This window comes from Urocitellus parryii, unplaced genomic scaffold (assembly GCF_045843805.1).
Source record: "Urocitellus parryii isolate mUroPar1 unplaced genomic scaffold, mUroPar1.hap1 Scaffold_259, whole genome shotgun sequence".
Lineage (NCBI taxonomy): Eukaryota > Metazoa > Chordata > Mammalia > Rodentia > Sciuridae > Urocitellus > Urocitellus parryii.
In genome coordinates this window covers 157,812-178,143 of record NW_027552525.1, presented here as the reverse complement: position 1 = coordinate 178,143, position 20,332 = coordinate 157,812, and the positions used below count along the sequence as shown (strand labels likewise).

The following is a 20,332-nucleotide window of genomic DNA, read 5'->3' as shown; positions in this document are numbered from 1 at the left end:
TCCTGGGTGGGGACCCGTCGGCCAGGTTGGAAAATTAAAATGAGCCTCCAAACCGTCTCCGCCTGCCGCTCTGGACGCCTCGTCCCTGCGTGTGGTGTGAGCTCCAGCAGGGCCCCGCGTGGGGACTCAGCCCAGCCGGGGTGGTGGGATGAGGGTCTTCGGGCGGTCACGGGGCCCTCAGGTGCCCTCCCAGTGTGGGCAGGGCGTGGTCACCCGCACCCCATCCTGCTGGCCCCGGGGAGTGTCTGGCTGGGCTGGAGCCGGAGCCGCCCGCTGCCCAGGAGGACCAGCCTCGGCTCCTGCGTCCCTTTGTCATCTGGAACCCCCACGAGGTCTGTCACCAGGTCCAGGCTGAGACGCCCAGCTGCCCAGCTGCCCAGCTCCACAGAGCCTCCTCCCGTGTCCCTTGGACGAACGGACTCCTGGGCAGGCCCCCCCCACGGCCGCCCTCCTGCCTGCTCGCCCCGCATGGCCAGCCTCGGGGCCTGGGGGCGCTGCTCTCTGCTGAGTGGGACGGTGTGCGCGCAGTGGGGCCGACGAAATGAGGCGGCGGGCGCAGGAGGGACACACGTTTATTGAGCAGGGCCACCGAGCTGAGAGGCGGGAGAGTTTGGCCTAACACTGTGGAGGGAGCACGTCTACACTGCAGCCCGCCCTGGGGACTGACGGGACTGTCCCCCATTGTCCTTCCCTGTGTGCCCGGGGCAGCAGCAGGGCAGGGGGTGGTGAGGGTGAGCTCTACGGGCAAAGGTTACAGGTTTACGTGGAAGTCCCAACTTCAGGTGGAGGGATTTCTAGAACCTTCTAGAACCTTCCGCTCTGGTTTTCCATTGGCCTCGTCACCCTGTCTGGCAAAGATCAACGAGTTTCTCAGACCCCAGGCCTGACTCACCTCTCATCACTGCCCGGCACAGGGTCCAGCAGGGCAGGCGCTTAACCTGGACGTGCTGAGCACTGAGACCCTGGGCGGCCGTGGGGGAGGCGCTCGGGCCCCGGGCTGTGGAGCACTTTGGGTCTCTGCGCCCAAGGGCTGACCTTCTGCTGGCCACATGGCCCTGGCAGCCTGCCCACTCCAGCAGCTCCTGTGTGTGGCAGTGGGCGGCCTCCACGTGGCCAGCTGGTAGGGACGAGTCCCTAAGAACCACCTGCTGGCACTGTCCAGTCCCCAGGGCCCCTGAGGCACTGAGGCTGGCCTCACACACGGCCAGCTCCAGCTGGACCCTGCTGCTGACTGCAGCAGGAAGCCCGGGCCCTAGAGGAGGACACTGGCAGGACCCCAGCTACGTGGTGACCTGTGCCCATCAGAGGACTTGCAGGGGGACCGCAGTAAGAACTAACCCAACAAACAAACACACACACACCCTGGATCACACACACGCACACACTCACACTCACACCCGATACTCGGACACCACAGGCCCCGGGCCACTACAGGAGGGGGCAGAGGTGAGGGAGGCCTCGGTGCGTGGACCCCGGGTGGGACCCCCGGCTGGAACCCTTCTGGCTCAAGTCTGCCAGGGTCACCCTGTGTTGGTCACCCGAGTCCACAACGAGTCACCCTCGGAAGCCACCAGCCCAAAGGAGAACTATTGCTTGCGGACGGGTGGCCCAGGACCCTCCCCGGCACCCCGGCCCCAGCCCTGAGTTTGCTCCTGATGCTAGAAGTCCGTGGAGGGGGGTTTCGGGCACCGACGGCGTCTCCTCCTCTGCCGCTGCCTCCGCCTGGGCTCCTCTTGGCGTCTCTGTCCGAGTTGTCCTTGGAGGCTGCACCGGGTGCTTCGGGTGTCACCTCCCCCATCCTGAGGCACGGCAAAAAGGTTTTCTGAGGAAACAGAAGGAAACAAAGTATCACCTAGTGTCTCTTCCATGGGAACTTGCTGGGGTCATTTGTCTGGGGTCTCAGGGACAGAAAAGGCCAGGTTGTGTCCTCTGGACTTGGTGAATCATGTGACTATGATTCTGGGAGCAAGACAAAACATGTGCTGTCCCTGTGGCTCTGGATAGCACTTGTGCCCTAGCCCATGCAATAAGAGAAGAAAAATGCAGATTCAGGATTGGAACAGAACCAGGATCGCAGTGAACTGAAGACCAGCACCTAGAAACTCTAACAGACCAACAGGACGTCCGTCAGAATGACGGAGCAGATGTAAAGGGGTGAGTCCCATCTGCGAGACACCAGGTCGACATAATACTCAACAGCGTCATCCACCCCGCAGTCGCCAGGCCACCGAGGGCCGTCTTGTCTGGGCACAGTCTCAGTTAACACAGGCTGTGCTGATGAGATTTTTAGTACCGTTCCCCCGCGGCCCTCAAAACTGCTCTGGCTGGATGACAAATTTCCTGGTCCCAGTCGCCATCACAAACTGGAAATATTAGAAACACGTACAGATGCCACTTGCAAGATGACAAAACCATTACGTATCTCAGAGTCACTCCACTGAACATGCCCCTGTCCTACAAAGTCATGGGGAGGACACGCAGGGGCCCCCAAAACGCCTGGATGGCTGGAGACCAGCGGGCAGGGGCAGGATCGTGGAGACGGCCTGCGGGGACACGTTCAGCTTTGACAGGAGAGTTGTCGCGGGCAACACAACGAGAAGCAGAAGACCACCCACCTGTGGGGAGCCACGATCCTGCCTCTGCCCACGGAGGAGCAGCCGCAGTCACCAGTCTCTCCTTGGCAGATGAGGGGGTCACGTGGCAGCCCACGCCCTGTAGCAGAAGTCTGCTGGGCTACAGAGGACCACGGTGATTGCAGGCTTTGCTTATCGCCATATCGCCAGGGGCTAGCTGGCGCACAGTAGGGACTTAATCCATATTTTTTTAAACATTTTTTTTTAATATTTATCTTTCAGTTTTTTCAGCAGACACAGCATCTTTGTTGGTATGTGGTGCTGAGGATCGAACCCGGGCCGCACGCATGCCAGGCAAGCGCGCTACCGCTTGAGCCACATCCCCAGCCCCAATCCATATTTGTTGAATGAGTGAATGTGCCAAGAGTTTAAAGCCCTGATCAACCATCTCGTGATCATGAAATCAACAAAAAAACCTGTTGAACACATTGAAGATTATAATTCCCATGGCCCTGCTTAAATACCCTACAGAGGACACTCAGGCAGACCGAGGGGCAATGGGGTCACTCTTGAGGAAAACCCCTGGCAATTAGCACAGAGTCTCTTTAACTCTAGGGCCACGTCTGAAAGAAATCCAGAATGGGGGTTATTACAGAGAGACGAAAAAGACAGCAAAGAACTGACGTGGGACGGACGGAGGTGAGACGGGGAGGCGATACCGACGACAACTGCGACTCATTCAATTATCGTCTGGTGACTCAGAAACCGAGGTGACGTCAGAGGCATCAAGGTGAACGGAAAGTGACCAACTAAAACAAACTGCTGCCAGCAAAAGGGAGGGAAGCAGAGAATTCTGGGTTCTGACCTTCTCCCTCACAGGGAGAAAATGAGTCCTGCCTAAGAAAAACGGGTTTTAAGTATATGGTGTCGCGTTGTGATCACGAACGAAGGTGGCCACGGACTCGAAAACACAGCTTTCCAAATTATCAGAAGGCTCATATACAAAAAGTGAAACCAGGAAAACAGGACACGTGGGGAGATGGGCACCCACAGGAGTCCTCAAAGCAGGAAGCACTTCACCCAGCGCGTCCGCCCCGTCAGTGGACGTCAACGAGCCACACACACTGGCTCAAGAGAGGACCCTCAGACTGGACACACAAGGTGCCTGGGACAGAGCGACTCAGAGAGGTCGGGACTCAGGGCCACGGAACCGTGTGGTTAAAAATGGCTGAAGGCTAAAACTTATGTCATGTGAACCGTGTCCCATTTTAAAAAGGAGGACGGGCAGAAACATAACAAACGGATGCAGCCCAGGGAACCAGGGCTCTGGCTTCAGGATGAGGGAAGCTGAAGGTGGGCAAGAAAGAGCAAAGAGAGGCAGGAAGGCTCTGTGAGCGGATCCAGGATGAAGGTCGCCAGGAAGAGCTGACCGCAGTGACGGAGCTTTGTGAGTCACAGCAAGGACCGCTGGGGATGGAGGAAGAAAGGGCAGAGTGTGCTGCAGCCTTGTGTCTTCACTCACCTCCTCAGCCCACTGCAGACGAAGGGGCGGAAACCAGTAAGAATATGGGAAGCCAATGACTGTGTGTGTGTGTGTGTGTGTCTGGGGGTGGGTGTAGAAGACAATGTGATATTTATAAAAATGCTTTTGAAAATGTACACACAAAAAGGGACTATCAGGCCTAAATTTTCAAAAGTAGAAACAGAATGACATTCTCTATTACCGTATAATAGAATTTGAGAATACTAACCACAAACTCACACACATACACACACACACACACACACACACACCCAAAACTGTAGCATCAAGAAGTATGTAAACTCTTTCAAATAACTGTTGAATCAAAGGGAGCAAAATAAATAAATAAATAAAAATTGCAAAATATTTAGACAATAACAATTAAACTTTTCAAAACAAAAATTCAAAAACCATTTTTAGGAATAAAAAAAAATTTCAGAAACTGGTGATGCAGCCAAAGCAATGCTCAGAGGAAAATTCATAGCCTTAAAAAAAAACATGATTTTTATTAATACACAAGAATGCATGAATTAATCATCCATTTCAAAAAGCCAGAAAAGGAAGACAAAATAAACCCAATATAGATATAAGAGAGCAATAAATAAATTAAAACTGAAATGGAGTTAAAAACAGAAAAGGAAAAAAGGGAACTAATAAATCCAGCTGCTGGTTCTCTGGCAAACAATGAATCATGTTAACTCTTGGTAAATCCAATGATAGAAGGCTAGGAGGGGAGACACATGTTGGAAGGACTGTCTGTACCTTCGCTCTCCTGCTCCACTTCCCACTCTACCGTAACCTCTTCAAAAGGCTCCAACTACTCCACAGAATTTGCCCTTGTCAAGGTCACCAACAACCTCCATGCTGCTAAAGCCAGTGGTCAGGTCTCGGTCCACTCCACCCGTCCTCTCAGACCACTGACTTGAGTGGTCCATCTCGTGTCCTGGAGGCTCAGCCTCTCTCCTGGCCCCTCCCCTACTCCCTGCCTGGTCTGCCAGTCCCTCTGCTGGTCCTGCCCCACCTCCCAGCAGCCTCTTCCCCGGTCATCTCTACTCATCCTGAGATGGCACCTCCTCCCATGGCCGTGAGTGCCATCTGTTGACGCTGTGTGGCCTCCAACTCCACCCACCCTCCATGTCACAGCCGCATCGTCTACTCGACGACACCAGCTGGACATTTAAGAGACCTCTCAAACTCGGTATTCCTCAAGTCAAAGTCCCCGTCTTCCTCCCTGGACGAGCCCTGCCCACAGATGTCCCGACCTCGATGGCACCAGGCTACCTGCCATCTGCTCACCTGGTGGTCCTGGGGTCCCCTCTGGCCCCTCCCACACCCCATCTAAAGCCCCGTGCTGCCTGTGGGTCTGGTCACATGGCGCCCCGTCCCACCCCACCCAGAGGGAACGAACGGCCCCAGCAGCTGCCCATGACCCACTCTGTCCCCTGCCCAGGGCACCCGTGTCCTCTGCTCCCCTTCCAGGGCTTGCCGTGGAGATCCGTGGCATCACTGTCACACGCTGAGACATCTCTTTGGATCTTGATTCTCCCATGGCCCCCGGAGGTCCCCTCAGTGGACCCCTGCGATTCCCCTGAACCCTCCCCTCCCGGCCTCCTGGCCTCCTGCCCTCCCCTCCCGGCCTCCTGGCCTCCCACCCTCCCGGCCTCCCGGCCTCCCACCCTCCCAGTCTCCCGGCCCAGGGCGCTGTCCACTGTTCCCCGCCCTCCTTCACGGCCAGGTCCGATCCTTTGCCAATCTCCTCGGCTCTATTTCAAAACAGACCAGAACTGAGCCACTCTGGCCACTGCCCCTGTGGCCAGGCCACCGCCCTCCCCTGCCTGGACTGTGCGGAGACTCACTGCTCTCACCTCCCCGCAGTTGGTCCTCAGCACAGAAACGCAGGAGGAAGCACAGTAGGGCAGCTTGATCCCGGCCACCTAACCTTCAGAACAAATCTTTATTGTCTCTCTGGCTCAGAATCCTCTAACGGCCTTGGTGCCTCTCCTGGCTGCGTTCCGACCTGGTCTCCTGTTACGCCCCTCGTCACACCTCTGCAGCCACACGGGCCACCTTGGGGGTCCCCAGCATCTCCGGTGCTCTTGCCACAGGACCTTTGCACCTGCTGGCCTGCTGTCTAGATGGCCCCCGGGCCTCCATGCAGGACTCACTTTCTCAGCACTCGGGTCTTGGTGCAGTTGGATCCTCAGGGCAGGGCTTCTGGGGCTGAGTTTTCTGTGCCACCCAAGCCTTGAGGACTCGCAGTGGGGGCAGGGGGTGCTGGAGAAGTATGTCCCTCCTCTGTCCCCCAACCCTGTAATGTAGCCTGAGATTCACACTTTCAAAAGCACTTACTGAGCACCCACTTTGTGCTGGACGCTGCTCTGAGCTCTCCATAGAGATCACTCATTTAGTCCTCAGCAGAGCCTCACGAGGTCAGTCCTGTTGCACAGAGGAGGAAAATGAGGCCCAGAGAGGCTCAGCACGGTGCCCTAGCTCACACAGCACACGCGTGAGCGCAGGCAGCCTGTCTGCCCCAGGCCTGGACTTGGCCTGTCCTGTGTGATGTGAGCGCTGCGGCAGGAGACCCTCAGGTCCCAGCCGGGGTGTGACCCGTGCCCTGTCACCTTGTCACCGAGGAGCCACAGAAATGCGAGACGCTGGTGATCATGGGAACCGCGGGGGAGGGGGGGCAGGAAACCCTGCGCTTTCGGCTCCATTTTCCTGAAAACCTAAAGCTGTGCCCAAAGCAGTCGGTCACTCAGTGACCACGCAGTTCCCAAGACGGTGCACTGTCCCCAGCAGCCATCACATCAGCCCCAGGGAGGACTTGATTCAAAAGGTGGGCACGCAAGTGACGAAGGGGACCCGCCACCCAGACGTGACACGGGGTGACAGGCAGCGTGTGGCACCGGGTGGCCCAGCCAGCGTTGGAAAGGAGATGTGCTGGACATGGCTGTGCCCAGGGCCCCGAACCCGGGCCGCGCAGCGTGACCACGATCCAGCCTCGACGCTGCTGGGGGTCAGGAGGACCCAGGGCCGTGCGCGGGTCCCTTTCAACAAGGACTTGGGCTTCCAGGGATGTCCACGTCCGCGGGGCCCTGGAACCAGGCCCTCGAGGTCACTGCGGCCATGTGACAGCAGGGAGCTGCGGAGACCCCCCGAGACCCCGCCAGGGAGGGAGCAGGAGTGGGCGTGGAGAGTGGGGTGACCCGTGTGGCGGCTCAGGACACAGCCATGTCCCATGGTGGCCACTGATGCGGGAGCCCTGGACCAGGAGGGTGGGACCAGCCCAGCCTTGTAGATCTGGGGTGTGAAAAGCCACTGAGCCTGGGGACTGGGCCGCGGTGCCGCAGTCTGGCTGGGCACAGATCGCGAGCCACTCCAGCAGGGACCAACTTTATCTCCGAACTCCCACGTCACACTCCACACACGCTCCCGGGACTCTCCCGAACCACCCAGCGGCTCCTCCAGGGGCACACCACACCCACCGGAACTCCCTGCACCCGGGCGGCGCAGGCACCCACCCTCGGAACCCCCCAAGAACTCAACGGGAACCCCAAAGCAGCGGGCGGCCCAGGCAGCCAGAGCCGCCGTATTATGGGACAGTAAAGGTCTATATACGGTTGCATCAACCCAGCAGCGTCCTCATGGCCGCCGCTCAACCATGACTTCTGGCAAAGTGAAGGGGCCATTCCGACTCGGCGACTCGGCGGTGGCTCTCAACACCGCAAAACAGCATGATGTCCCGCGGCGGGGCGGGGGGGGGGGGGGGGGGGGGAGGGGGGGACGCCAGGAGGAGGTCAGGGCCCATCCCCCACCCGGCCTGGTTCTCAGGTGGAAACGTGGAATCAGGTAACCCTGCGGGAATCAGCCCGAGAGGCTCAGGGAAGCCCGGGGACAGCAGGGTCCAGCAGGGCGTCCTGCTCCGGGGACCTGCGCATGGCATCGTGTGTGGCAGGGAGGGATGGGGGCGAGACGGGTCGCATGAACAGAAGCATAGGTGACAAAACAGAGGAGATGACTCAGGGTTCTGCCGACCTCTGGTGTGGGCCTCCGCGTCAGGAGTCTAGCTTCAGCCCGACATGAGAACCCCCAGCTCTGCCTCACAGGCACGTGGGCGGGAAAGGGAAGGGGACAAAGTGGCCTGGACGGGTTCTCTGCCCAGGCCTGGGTGGTGGTGCCCACAGCCCTGGAGAGTGACGCTGGCCTGGGAGGGGCAGGGACAGGGAGCCCCAGGGACTGAGGGACGGTGGAAGAGAGAGGCCTGTCAGGGAGCCAGGTCTGTCGGGCCTCAGCCTGGCCTCCCTGGGGGCTGGGGACGGGCCTCAGCCTGGCCTCCTGGCCTGCCCGGCAAGAGCGTCTCCCTCCCGCTAAGAGGCTCCTCCTGGGGGAGGCCGCGTCCCCCGCTCCTCTGAGCCTCCTCCTGGCCGCCCTGCCGCTGGCCTCGGCCCCAGCCTTCCTCGGGGACCTCCCTGGAGGGCGCCAGCTGCTGCAGTCAGTCATGCCCGAGAGGACACGCGCTCTGCACCTCGGAGCGCCAGTCGGAGAGGGTGGGGGCTCTGGGCAGCCGGGCCTCGGTGGCTTTGGCCTGGCTCTCGTGCTGCGAGGGGGCCTGGGCTGCTTTCCTATCATCTATGCTTTTTACCCACATTTTTATGCATATTGTTTTGAACCAAATGAGATATTTCAAAATCAGCGACATTAGAAAAACCTCATGGACTCAGGTTTCCTCCCAGGCGCAGTTTTAGCGCTCGGCGGGAACCTGGGGACCTCTTCCCAGGTACCTCCATTAGGACCTCCGCTCCCACGGCCCCGCTGCAGGAAGCCCCAGTTCTCACCCCGCTGCCCGGGGCACCCGACCCCGCTTCACCTCCCCCACACCCTCACCAAGCGCCCCGGGGCACGGCCAACTCCCACAGGCCTCAAAGTCGGGGTCTGCTCAGATCCCAGTCCTGCCTTTCACGGGCTGGTGACCCTGGGCAAGTGCCTGACCTCCCGGGGCCTTGGGCACCCCCCTGATAGGACTTTAGGCCGGCAGGACCCCTTCTCGTGCCACTGTGGACGGCCCTCTGCTGGGAACAGCTGCGGCTGCCCACCTGGATGTGGCCTGGCGTTAGCCATCTGCTCTGGGGATGCGGTCAGCACACCGCCTTCCAGAGGGAATCCTGGGCCCAGGCCAGTTTTGGTTCTGTTTCCATGGCGACCTGTCCCAGCCGTGCAGCACCCGTGGAGCAGGGAGCGTCCCGAGTGACTGTTGGCTTCTGTACCCGAGCGCCCCCGGCCCTGCTGTGGGGCCGCCTGTCCTCTCGGACACCCTGCTGGTCACACGCCCCTCACTGTCAACCAGCCGCTGGCCACCGACAGGTCCCCTGGGCTTGCAGAACCGGCTGCTGTGACGTCCTCTCCGTCCAGGCCTGGGCTGGGTGCTGGGGTCCTGGAACCGAGTCACGCCCTGCCCTGGAGAGCTGAGCTGGAGCCACACCAGGACCCCAAAGCAGGAGTGGCATGTGTCCAGGGTCTGGGCTCCCGAGGGTCCCCAGGGTCCTGGCCTGGGAGGAGGTCAGGGGCAGTCTCCAGGATGCTGACCCCGAGCAGAGTTAGCCAGGAGTACACCAGGAGGAGGGAGCATCCTGGTCAGGGCCACGTGGAGGGTCACAGTGGCTGGGAGTTGGGCCACTGTGCTGGGCCTTTCTTCTGAGCCGGGCACTGTTCTGAGCCTTGTCCCCATGGCACAGCCTGGCCCAGTGTCCTCAGCCACCCTGAGAGCTGGGGACCATGATCCGCACAGCTTGGGGACCCTGGGGCTCAGAGAGGCTACGTAGCTTGTCCAGGGTCACACTTGGAGTGAGGGGCAGAGCCAGGATCCAGTCTGTGCAGCTGAGCACCGGGCCACACGGCCACCTGGCTGGGGACCATCCTGCTTAGCGGACAGCGGGCAGGCAGCCCTGCGAGGCGGAGCCTGGCATCGGGAAGAGGAGCCGCGCAGCTGGCAGGCCGGGGGCTGGTGTCTGCAGCATCCCTGGGAGGAGAAGCCGAGCACCTGGCAATTTGAATCATAATGAAAGCTCCGGGTCTGGGGAGCCTGCAACTATGGGCGCTGAGGCAGGGGAATGCCGCCCAGCATGAGTGATTGCCAGGTGAGCTGCAGACAACCGTCCCTCCCGACACAAGATGACAGCAGCTCCCGCACTCAGCCCTGACAGTAGCCATTGGGCCAGGCGCTCCCCCACATGTGCCAGGAATTCGACTCCCAGGTGGGGACAGCTGTGTTCTGCAAAGGGAGCAGGCAGCCGGTGCTGGGACGCTGAGAACTGGCGGGAGGCGCGGCGATCCCAAGGGTGCGACCTGTGGGACTGTCCTTGGAGGCTGCGAAGGTGGTGCTGCCTGTGAGGTGGCCCAAGGGCAGAGAGGAGCCTGAGGCCCCCAGAGCCCCCCTGTGCGCCCATGGAAGAGGCCAAGACTATGCTGCCCACAGTGAGCGCGTGGGGGGGACGCGGCAGGAGCTCCCCCGTGGGACTCAGCCTGGGCCTCTTTGTAAAGTGATTGGCAGGAAGTCCTGAGGCAGAATCCGCGCCTGTCCTGTCACCCTAGGGACATGCACAGGCGCCATCACAACACCCAGTGTTCTCCCTGTCCCCAATCCCCAGAAGCTGTGCCTGTCCCTTTACAGATCAAAATGGGCTCTGCAGCTGGGGTGACACTCAGGGTCTCCAGATGGGGGTTGCTGGGGTCATGTGGCTGGGCCACAGGAGGGAGGCAGGGCCAGAGTCAAGGAGAGGTGGCCGTGGCAGCAGCCGGGCAGAGGGCGGCTGCCGAGGGGGGCATGGCTGGCACCTCCCAGAGCTGGGAAAGGCAGGGCAGAGGGATCCAGCCGGGGTCTCCAGAGGAAGCCCTGGCCCAGGGCAGGAAGCTAACCATGTGTTGCTTTAGGCCACTGGGTTTGTGGCACCTTGTTAGGACACACCTGTGCTGTCCCAAGAGCCATGCACTCGGGGGTCTGCTGGCAACCTGAGCAGCTGTTCATGTGGTCCCAGAGAGCAAAGGACCCGCAAGTCGCCAGGGGACAGGATGCACACTCTGTGGAGCGTCCACACAATGGAAGGCCGCACTGCAGTCAACAAGGTCAAAGCGTGGTGTGACTGTCAGGTCGGTTGGCGGTGGCTAAGGGAACAAAGCACCAGGCAACCCGCATGCGCAAGAGAACAACCAATCAGGCGCCCACAGACAAGCAGTGATGACCACCTGTCAATCAGCGGGGTCTCTCACCAACCTTGGAAGGACATGAGCTCAGCAAGATCCCCGGCCAACCTCAGGAGGACAAGGGACCCTGTCCCAAGCCCTCCCTCCCTGCCCTAAGCCCGATAAAAGTCCAAGTCCAGCTGAGCCTGGGTGCAGGGTCTTGCCCGGAGCCAGTCTCAATATAGCCTCGTTCAGCAGCTTTCAATCTGCCTCCTTTTGGTCACCGGTGACCGACCTTCTGGTGACAGGCCAGGCCCTAAGGCCATACCGTCCGGATCCACTCGGCTAAGCTCAAGAATGGGCCAAAGTAACTCAGGGGCTGGGGGTCAGGGGTGTCACGGTGCCAGGAAGCCTGGGTGTTGGGAAGTTTGGTAGCTGAAGTTCATCAAGTTGTGCCAGTGTGACACTCTGTAGGGCCATGACCCTTGAAGCCGCTATGGTCAACAATGCCTTTCACAGCCCAAGTGCCCTCTGCCATGCCCACGGTGACACTGCCTCAGGACGCCATCTCGGAACACCTCCAGCCGCCCAGCTGATAGGGGTGCAGGGCCTCGGGGAGGCAGCCTGGTGTCCCTGCTCTGCACCTTCTGAAGCAGGTGACGGCAGCTCTGGAGGAGGACACTGCTGTGGCGCAGGTGCGCGCTCCTCCCCGGGCACAAAGCAGCCCCAGTTGCCGCGGCGCAGTTCTGCCCGTTTACGGTCGTGGGCGCGGGCACCTCTCATCCGAGTGGCACCGCAGGCCGGGACCAGGTGCGACGGCCCCTTTCCCAGGCGGGAAGCCGAAGTCCACAGGGCGCTGCCGGCTTCCCAGCCGCCCAGGCTCCGGAGCCCCTCCCACCCGGCTCCACCCACCTCAGGGGTGAGCCCTGATTGGAGGAGCCCTTTACTGGGCCCCACCCCCTGGCACAGTGAATGGCCCAGAGATGGGGGTGTGGTCCCTGGGAGCCAATCAGGAGCAGCAAGGTATGTCTGGGCCTGGGTTTGAGCCCACCGGGGCTCTGATACCTGTTGTCCCTGCAGCAGGTGGAGGCTGACTGTGGCCCGGCCTCTTCGCTCCTTGTGAACTTGGCACACAGCTGACACTCTTCAGCCTCTGCGCTTACCTAACTAGGAGTCACCTTTTTCCCGCAGCCTCAGTGGACTGTTCTGCTGGGGGCGCGGTGGGGAGGTTACAAAGGACAGTGCATGGAATAGCGCCTTGTTTGGTGGCCACGACGGTAGTCCCAGCTGCTTGGGAGGCTGAGGCGGGAGGATCGCGAGTTCAAAGCCAGCCTCAGTAACTCAGCGAGGCCCTAAGTAGCTCAATGAGCCCCTGTCTCTGAATAAAATACAAAGGAGGTAGGTGGGTGGGTCTGGAGATGTGGTTCAGTGGTCAAGGGCCTCTGGGTTCAATCCCTGATACCCCCTGGGGGAAAGGGGAAGGAATTTCAAAAGGGGGTACAGAGCCCTGTCCAGGGAATTTTATTTTGCCTGTAGCCCAACAGGCTGGTGGGTCATGTAGCTGGCTAGAGCGCCAGGGGCAGAGTGAGGGAGGTGGGGCACTGTGCTGGGTGGACAGGCCTCTTGGGACCTGATAGCGCACTGGCTGTTTGACTTGGGCGTGTCACGTGACCTTCCGGAACCTCAGTTTCCACGTCCATAAAAAGGCAAGAAGAACCGGGCGGGGTGGCGCAGCCTGCGATCCCCGCAGCTGGGAGGCTGAGGCAGGAGGATGGCGGGTTCAAAGTCAGCCTCGGCACAAGTGAGGCGCTAAGCAGCTCAGGGAGACCCTGTCTCTAAATAAAATACAAAACAGGGCTGGGGTGTGGCTCAGTGGCCGAGTGCCCCTGAGCTCAGTCCCTGGTACCAAAAGAAAAAAAAAAGGCAAGAAGAACAGTTGCCCTGAAAGATCTTGTGCAGTGTCCCCAGCTGCCCCCGGTCCCCCAGCCACCCCTGCTGGGTCTCCCGCAGAGTGCGTCTCCGGGGCTGTGGCTGTGGCCGCGGCTGTGGCCTGCTGTCCTATGGGGCGCACAGCACTTGGGAGGACTTAACGCGAAGCCTCCCCTTCTTGCCCTCAGAAGCCAACTCTGTCCCAGAAAGTGCAGAATCTGGCGGAGGGGGAGGGCGCGGGCTGGGACGGTGCCCAGGTGCCCGTGGAGCCGGCTCCGTGCTGTGGGGACACGGGGACAGTGGGCAGAAGCAGGGCGGTCAGCAGCCCCTCGGCTGCCCCTGCCCCTCCCAGAGCACTGTCTTGAGCCCTCTGGACCTGCCACCCTCCTGCTTTGCCTCCCACTGGGGGGCTCCTCCTGCCCCTCCTGCGCTGCTCTCTCTCCTACAGTCGTGGGGCCTCCCACCCAGGATCCTGCGCTCTGCTGATCCCCAGTGCCAAGCCCGCCCCATGTGCCCTCTGGCTCAGTCCTTGGTGCCCCACTTCTTGCCCATTCCCACCAACCCACCGGTCAGGCCCAGGGGCGCCCGTTCCTACTTCCTGCCCTCTGCTACCCCTTCCTCCCAGGCTGCAGACATGGGGCCTATCTGGTGGCCTCCAGCTCCCTTCCCTCCTTCCCTTGTGCTACCTCGACTTCCCTTCTGAGGCACAGGGCCCTGCTCTCTGCCCCGGGGCCTTTGCATCTGCTGCCCTTGGTTCTTGGAATGTCTCCACTTCCACCTTGGCCTCCTCCCATCTGCGGGATTCATTCCTTTCCATCCCGCAAATCTGAGACCCAGAGAGGAAGGGCCAGGCTGGGGATGCTGAGCCGAGGGCCTGTCCTTGCCTGCAGGCCACTGGGAGCCCCCGAGGGCTTACAGCCAGGGGCCTGTGCAGACGCAGGGCGGAGGCTGCCCGGCTCTGGGACTGGGCCACAGGAGCTGGGCTGGCCTGGAAGTGGCCGTTGCTGGTGCCCGGCCGGCAGCCTCCTCCGTCTCCTCACCCTGACTTCTGGGAACAGCCACGTCCTGAGGTTCATTTTTAATGCTGTCTGTAAATATTTGATGCCCTTGCTCTGCCGGAGGCCTGCACTCCGCACTAAATGCCACGGGCGGATGGCTCCGGGAGGCCTCCTCCGGCGGCAGCCTCTGTCCACACCCCACCCCCCGCTCCCCGGGAAGAGACTGTGCCTCCCGCCCTGAAATGCTCAGAGCATTCTGCGCCCATTCTTGTCCCCAGTCAGGGCTCCATTAGCAGATGCAGGGTCAGAGAGCCAGTGGCCTCCGCCATCTCACACAGGGAACGAGGCTGGGGGGGGGCCCAAGGTGACCGGCGAGCCCAGGGCAGGCAGCCGAGGGAGGGGCCCGGAGGCCCATCCAGGACTCTGCAGGACGCAGCCCGTTCCCCCGGGGCCAGCGAGGCAGACCCCCGGCTCTGCTGGGCAGAGTGGGCGGCAGGGAGGCCAGGGGAGGAGGTGCCCCTGGTTCTGAGGGGCTGGCGGGGCGAACTGGTGGGGTGCCGGGCCTGCGGGGAGCGCCCTGGCCATGGGACCTGACCTGGGTGTGTCCCTGCCCTGGCCCAGAGCCCAGCTGGGCGTGAAGGTGCCGCCGCTCTGGCCGCGCCTCGTCCTGTCCTCTCAGCTCTGGCCGCGCGGCCCCCTGGCACCTCCAGTCTGTGCTCCTGGGGCTGGCGGCCACCCCCGCTGTCCCTGTGGCTTGGCACCCGAGCAGGGCAGGGCGCGACCAGGTCAAACCCGAGCCCATGAGTGAGCCCGAGGCACCCAGGCCCCACGACCCCCCCCGCCCACCTCCTGCGCACACGCACCCGCTCACTTGCTCATTCCCCTGGAACCACAGCCAGGGAGAGGCCATCTCCCAGGAGGGCCAGTGTCCCCGCCTCCTGGGGACACACCTGACCTCCGGGCACCTCTCAGCCCTGCTGGCCTGTGACCGGTCCTGGCCACTCGGGATGCACAGCTGCCCCTGCTCCTCTCCTCTGTGCCCAGCACGGTCAGTGCTGTACACCCCCCACGCTGTGCCCACCACCTCAGCCCTGAGCGCTGTCCTTCCTGGCCAGTGGTGACACTGGTCACTGCAGTCACACCGGGAGTCCTTGGCATGCTCTCTCCCCTGCCCCCAGGTCCAGGCCCTCCACTGTCTCTGTCCACCTCCAGAACAGGGCCTCGTCACCAGGCCTCCCTCAGCCTCCCTGCCTCCACCCACCATGGTTGGCTCTGCCCATGGGCTTGGGGCTCTCCCCAGACCCCCTGCTGCTCCACATTTTCCTTGAACCAGCCTGGACAGCATCACTTAGTGGAGTCCCATGTCCCCCTCCCTGTGCCATGGCTGAGAGGCACCATGATTGACCGATGGCTGGGGAAGATGCGAGCCCTGTACAGCTCTCCACTCTGCGCACACGGGGACTTTCTGGGACACACCTGGAGTTGGCCCCCAGCAGCTAGGATGAGCGTCGGTGCTGGGGGGAAGTCGGGGGGGGGAGGACTCGGGTCCTTCCTGGGACGGGGGCGCTGGACAGAGACTCCCTGAGGTCCCTCTGCTCCGGTGCCCGAGGAGAGGGCCCTGGCTCTAGGAACTCGGGGCCACGTTGGTGGGAGCAGCTGGACAGTGCGGGTCCAGAACGGGGCTGGAGGCTCAGAGGCAGCAGCACTGGGCAGCAGCACTGGGCAGCAGGACGGCCCAGCCCACAGGGGACCTGGAAGCCAGGCTGCCCAAGGGCCTGAGGCCGTGGAAGCCCCTGCCCCCGAGGCCCCAGGGAAGCGTCTCCGGGGTCCCTGGCCTGGGTGGCCGTTGGGAAGGAGAGCTGGAGGCAGATGGGAAGCCCGGGACCCCTGCGGCTGCCTCTCCTGGCTCTGCCCAGGTGGCCACCAGCGCCCAGCGGTGGCTGCTTCTGTCCTGAATCCTGGACATCTGAGGCCAGCCCCCCCGGGATACGAAGGTCCCGGAGTCACCATGCAACAGCACTCTGGGTACCCCCTCTCGGTTGGACCCAGGCCCCCAGTACCCTCCAACAGAGAGGGGGGTGGTGCTGTGCCCGGCAGGCGCCCCATTCCCCAGGGGTGGAGGCAGACGGGGAGTGGGGTGGGCTCGGGGTCCTGCTAGAGAGGTGCTGCACCAAGTCCTCCCCGTATCCTCGGAGCCCTCCTCGGGAGCCCCTGCAGGCGGAGTGTCCGGTCTCTGCACAACCAGGAGACCACGAGCTTTGTCCTCTCAGCCCCGGCTGCAGCACCCAGCGCCCCCCAAGCCCTGGTCTGGAAGCAGCCTGGAGACGAGTCCCCCAGCACCCTCCAGGGAGCCTTGGAAAGGACCTGAAGACCAGGGTGAGGGGCGGTGCCCTCAGGTCGCGGAGCTGGCTTCCTGGCCCTGCCTGAGCGAGGGCCCGGGCTGGGAGACGTCTGCTGTGCCAACAGCCTCTATTCTTGGAAGCAAATATTTTAGCAGCCAGGGCCAGAGTCAGGAGGAACCGCCCTGCCTGAGCCGCGCTGATGGAGACGCTCCCGTGTCCCTTACCCGAGGCGGATCTGGACGGGGGCCTATTACCAGCCCCGGGGCCAAGTTGGTTTTGGGGACTGTCATAGCCGCCCCTCCCCGGGCCGCGCTCCTCTCTACGGTGATTCCTCGTTCTCTACCTTACGCAGCCCTGAGCGGTGACCTGGAATTCCTGTCAAACTGACACAGGGGGACGCCCTCTCTGCTCCCGAGGGCCAGTGATCCCCTGGACATTCACGGTCTGCTGACGACTCACCTGCGGGCACCCTGCTCACCGCAGTCCCTGGGCGTTTTAATTAAGGTGCCAGCCGGAGGGGGGGCGGCAGGGTCCCCTGCCTGCCCAGGGGCAGGACCTCAGGGACGGGGCTTGTCCCCATTCTCCTGAGGTCCCCCAAGACAGGCAAGCAAGGACTTCCCCAAGGTCATAAAAAGGGACACGGAGGCTCAGCGATGGCCTTGGGCAGTAGGAAATTGGGGCCACTGAAGGGGCTGAGTCCACAGAAGGCTCCTGTCCCTGTGAGACCCCAGGACGGTGTCTCTGAGGGTCCTTGTGCCTGAACTGCCCAGAGCTGCGGTCCCCCGCACTGAGCTGTGCTGGCCTCAGAGACCTGGGAGTTCTGGGGAAACCAGGGACAGAGGGGACAGTCGCAGGGCCCCTTCGGTGCACCCTGGACACGCGTCCTGCGTGGTCCCCGAGCCTCCCTCCATCTGTCGGCCCTGGCCACACGCACGGATCCTTCCAGGCAGAGTCCTGGGCCGGGTCCCGGGGCAGGGGCTCTGCGTCCTTCTTTCTGTTCCCAGCACCTGTGGCTCTCTGGTGACCTCCACGACGTGTTGGGTGACACCCCCCCCCCCCAGCACCGTGTGGGAGACGCGGAAGGGACGGTGCAAGAGAGCTGGCAAAGAGATGCCCTCGATAGCTCCTGGGACCGAGGGGAAGGAGGCCTCCCGCCCCCTGCTCTGTCCAGGAAGGCCCAGGGGCTGGGAGGAGTCAGGGGGGGACCCAGAACAGTGTCCCCAGGAACAGGCCGCGGTTCTCTTTCAAGTTCACCGGGACATTCGCTCCCCACAATGAGGCCCACAGACGGCTGGGCAGGTGAGGTGGCGCGGGTAGCCACGTGCCCGCCCGGGACCCTGGCAGCCGGGGCCGGCTGGCCAAGGCTCCGCAGCCTGCTCTCAGGGTCGACGCGCCCCAGGAAACCAGGGTGCAAAGCGGCCCGCGACCCAGGCCCCTGCTGCCAGTGTCTGTGGGTAGATACGGCCACGGTGCTGCCGCTCAGGAAGGGAGGGACACCCAGCCCTGCAGACATGACAGAGGCCCAAGTCCCCAGAGCACCGAGACCGTGAACCCAGCAGAATAATCAGGAAGCGATGTCCCCAGTGTCGGCCACCCTGGCGTCTATTAGAGCTGAATTAATCACATGCTTATATAATTTCACTTTTAATCGTGGCCACGTTTGACGACGGCTCCCCAAGCCCCCGGAATCTGAGGGTCAGCTCTTGGCTGCGTAGGAAGGACCCCGAGCCCTCGGGACGCGGCTCGCGCAGGTCTGCGTTTCCTAAACAGGCGACTTGATTTAAAGTCAATTAAAAACGGATTAAGTAAACAGTTCCGGGGAGGCGAGTCTCCAGGCGCGAGGACGAGGATTTGGGAAATAAACGCTGCTTTATGGAAATGACTGCGATTAGCGACTGTCCTGGGGGCGCCGTAAAATAAATGGGACGCTCCAGGAGAGGGAGCGGAATTAATTAACCACGGAAGGGAAGGTGCTCAGCCACCAGCGTCCCAGGGAGCGGGCCCAGAGGGCGCAGGGACCAGCTGCCACCACGCCACCTCCACGTGGCGGGCACGGGTGGGCAGGGCCATTAAACGGCCACCCCCCCCCATCCTCGCTGGAACTTGATGGCAGGAAACGATTCAAGAGGCACAGACCAGGCGAAGCCGTCTCGCTGGCTCCCGCCCCCCAGGCTGCTGTCCCCAGCCCCGCCACCGGTACTTGTCATAGCAAAACAGAAGTCAAACCAAACCTCCACCGAGCCTCTTAGCCCCGCTCTGCGGCAGGGAAATGGCTCAATTAATGCTGCTCACCGGCCTCGTCTCGGCTGAAGCGATATTTAGAGAGATTAAGTGAATCCACAGGACAATGGCCGGTGGGACGGACGCTCGCCGAGAAAACCGAGGCGCAGAATCGCAGGCGACCGGGGAGGGCAGAGCCCCCAGGTGGCCGTGGCTGTGGCCACGGGTGGACTCGGGGGCTGGGCTTCTCCTCGTCATTCTGAGCCCCGTGATGAGGATGGTCCGTGTCCTCTGCAGGCCGCCGCACACTGGGCCCTACTCTGAGCTCAGGATCCTCCTGCAGGTGACTCTGTCGGTGCCTGTTTTACAGACAGGAGCACTGAGGCCCGGGGACATTCAACAGGGTGCCCAGGTCCCCATGCACCAGGACCTGGGGCAGGAGCTGGCCGCTCTGTTCGAGGGTGGCCAGGAGTAAAATTGGTGTGAAATGAGCCCGGGTGTGGCACGGCTAACTGCATGCCCGGGGGTCCTCAGGCAGGTGCCTTGCCCAGGAAGGAAGTAGGTGGACAGATGGGCATCGGCTGGTGCCTCAGCCAAGGCTCTGAGGGCCAGGAAGGACCTTCCCCACGGGGCCAGGGAAGAGAGAGACCCCAAAGGAGCAGAGCCCACCCTGCAGCCGGCCCGGCACCTCCTCCCCCGACTGGTGGCTGGCGGCCCTCAAATGGCCGGGCCAGGGGGTGCCAGGCTGCTTCAGTGGCCACTGGACCCGAGCAGAGAGGGCCTGACATGCCAACGCCTAGGAACCGACTTCCCGTCCCCTGGGGACACTTGGGTCCTGCCCCGGGGTGAGTGAGCCCCAGCGGGAATCCAGTCCCCTTGCAGCTGATCCCGCAGGTGACTAAGCCACCCGCTTGGCCTCAGTTTATCCTCCATAAAACGGAGCTCGGGGTGTCCAGCCGCAGAGCTGCCCTGGCTACTCTTCACTGTCCTGCGCGCCAGGCTGGGCAGAAGGCACTCGCCCACTCTGCATCTGGTTCCTGGGTGCCCACCATGTGCCAGCTGCTGCCCTGGTGTGGGGGACCCCAGCGCTGGCCCCTCCCTCCCGGCTGCCCCCCGGCCCTCCGCGTAGCGTCACCATTTACTCCTGGCACAAGGCGGAGAAGCCCGGCACAGACCCAGCCCCTGAGGACATGGCCCGTCCCTTCTCCTGGACAGTGAATCCTGAACATCCTGCTGGGGCCTTCTGCCAACCGGGACTCAAGGCCTGGGCAGGGTCCTTGGGCTGGGTGGCTCAGGGCCGTTTCTGACTCCTGTGGTGTGACTAGTGAGAGCCGCTTTGCAGAGCCCTGGACGCCCCTGGACCCCGCCCGTGGTGCCTCCTCCAGGAAGCCCTCCCTGGAGCCAGCCCTCCTGGGTGCCGGGTGCCGGGGAGGCTTTAGGGTGAACAGGAGCTCCCCAGGGTGATGTGGAAGGCCTGACGGGCCCAGCACTGATGGAGAGCAGGGACGTGGGGCTGGAGGGGGGGTGTTTCTGTGAGGTGGGAGGAGGCTCTGGGGGAGTGGGCAGGAGCCG

General features: G+C 62.3%; 1 protein-coding gene across 5 annotated transcripts in view; it reads right to left on the bottom strand.

Annotated features, from left to right (window-relative positions):
* Positions 1 to 595: 595 nt before the first annotated feature.
* Positions 596 to 20,332, bottom strand: part of LOC113186783 (protein shisa-like-1) — a 94,987-nt gene continuing 75,250 nt past the window's right edge. For all 5 annotated transcript variants that reach the window (XM_026394336.2, XM_026394333.2, XM_026394334.2 and 2 more), the window contains exon 5: positions 596 to 1,822. In XM_026394336.2, coding sequence (XP_026250121.1) covers position 1,822 — 1 coding nt within the window. In that variant the 3' untranslated portion in view covers positions 596 to 1,821. The remainder of the gene's footprint in view (positions 1,823 to 20,332) is intronic.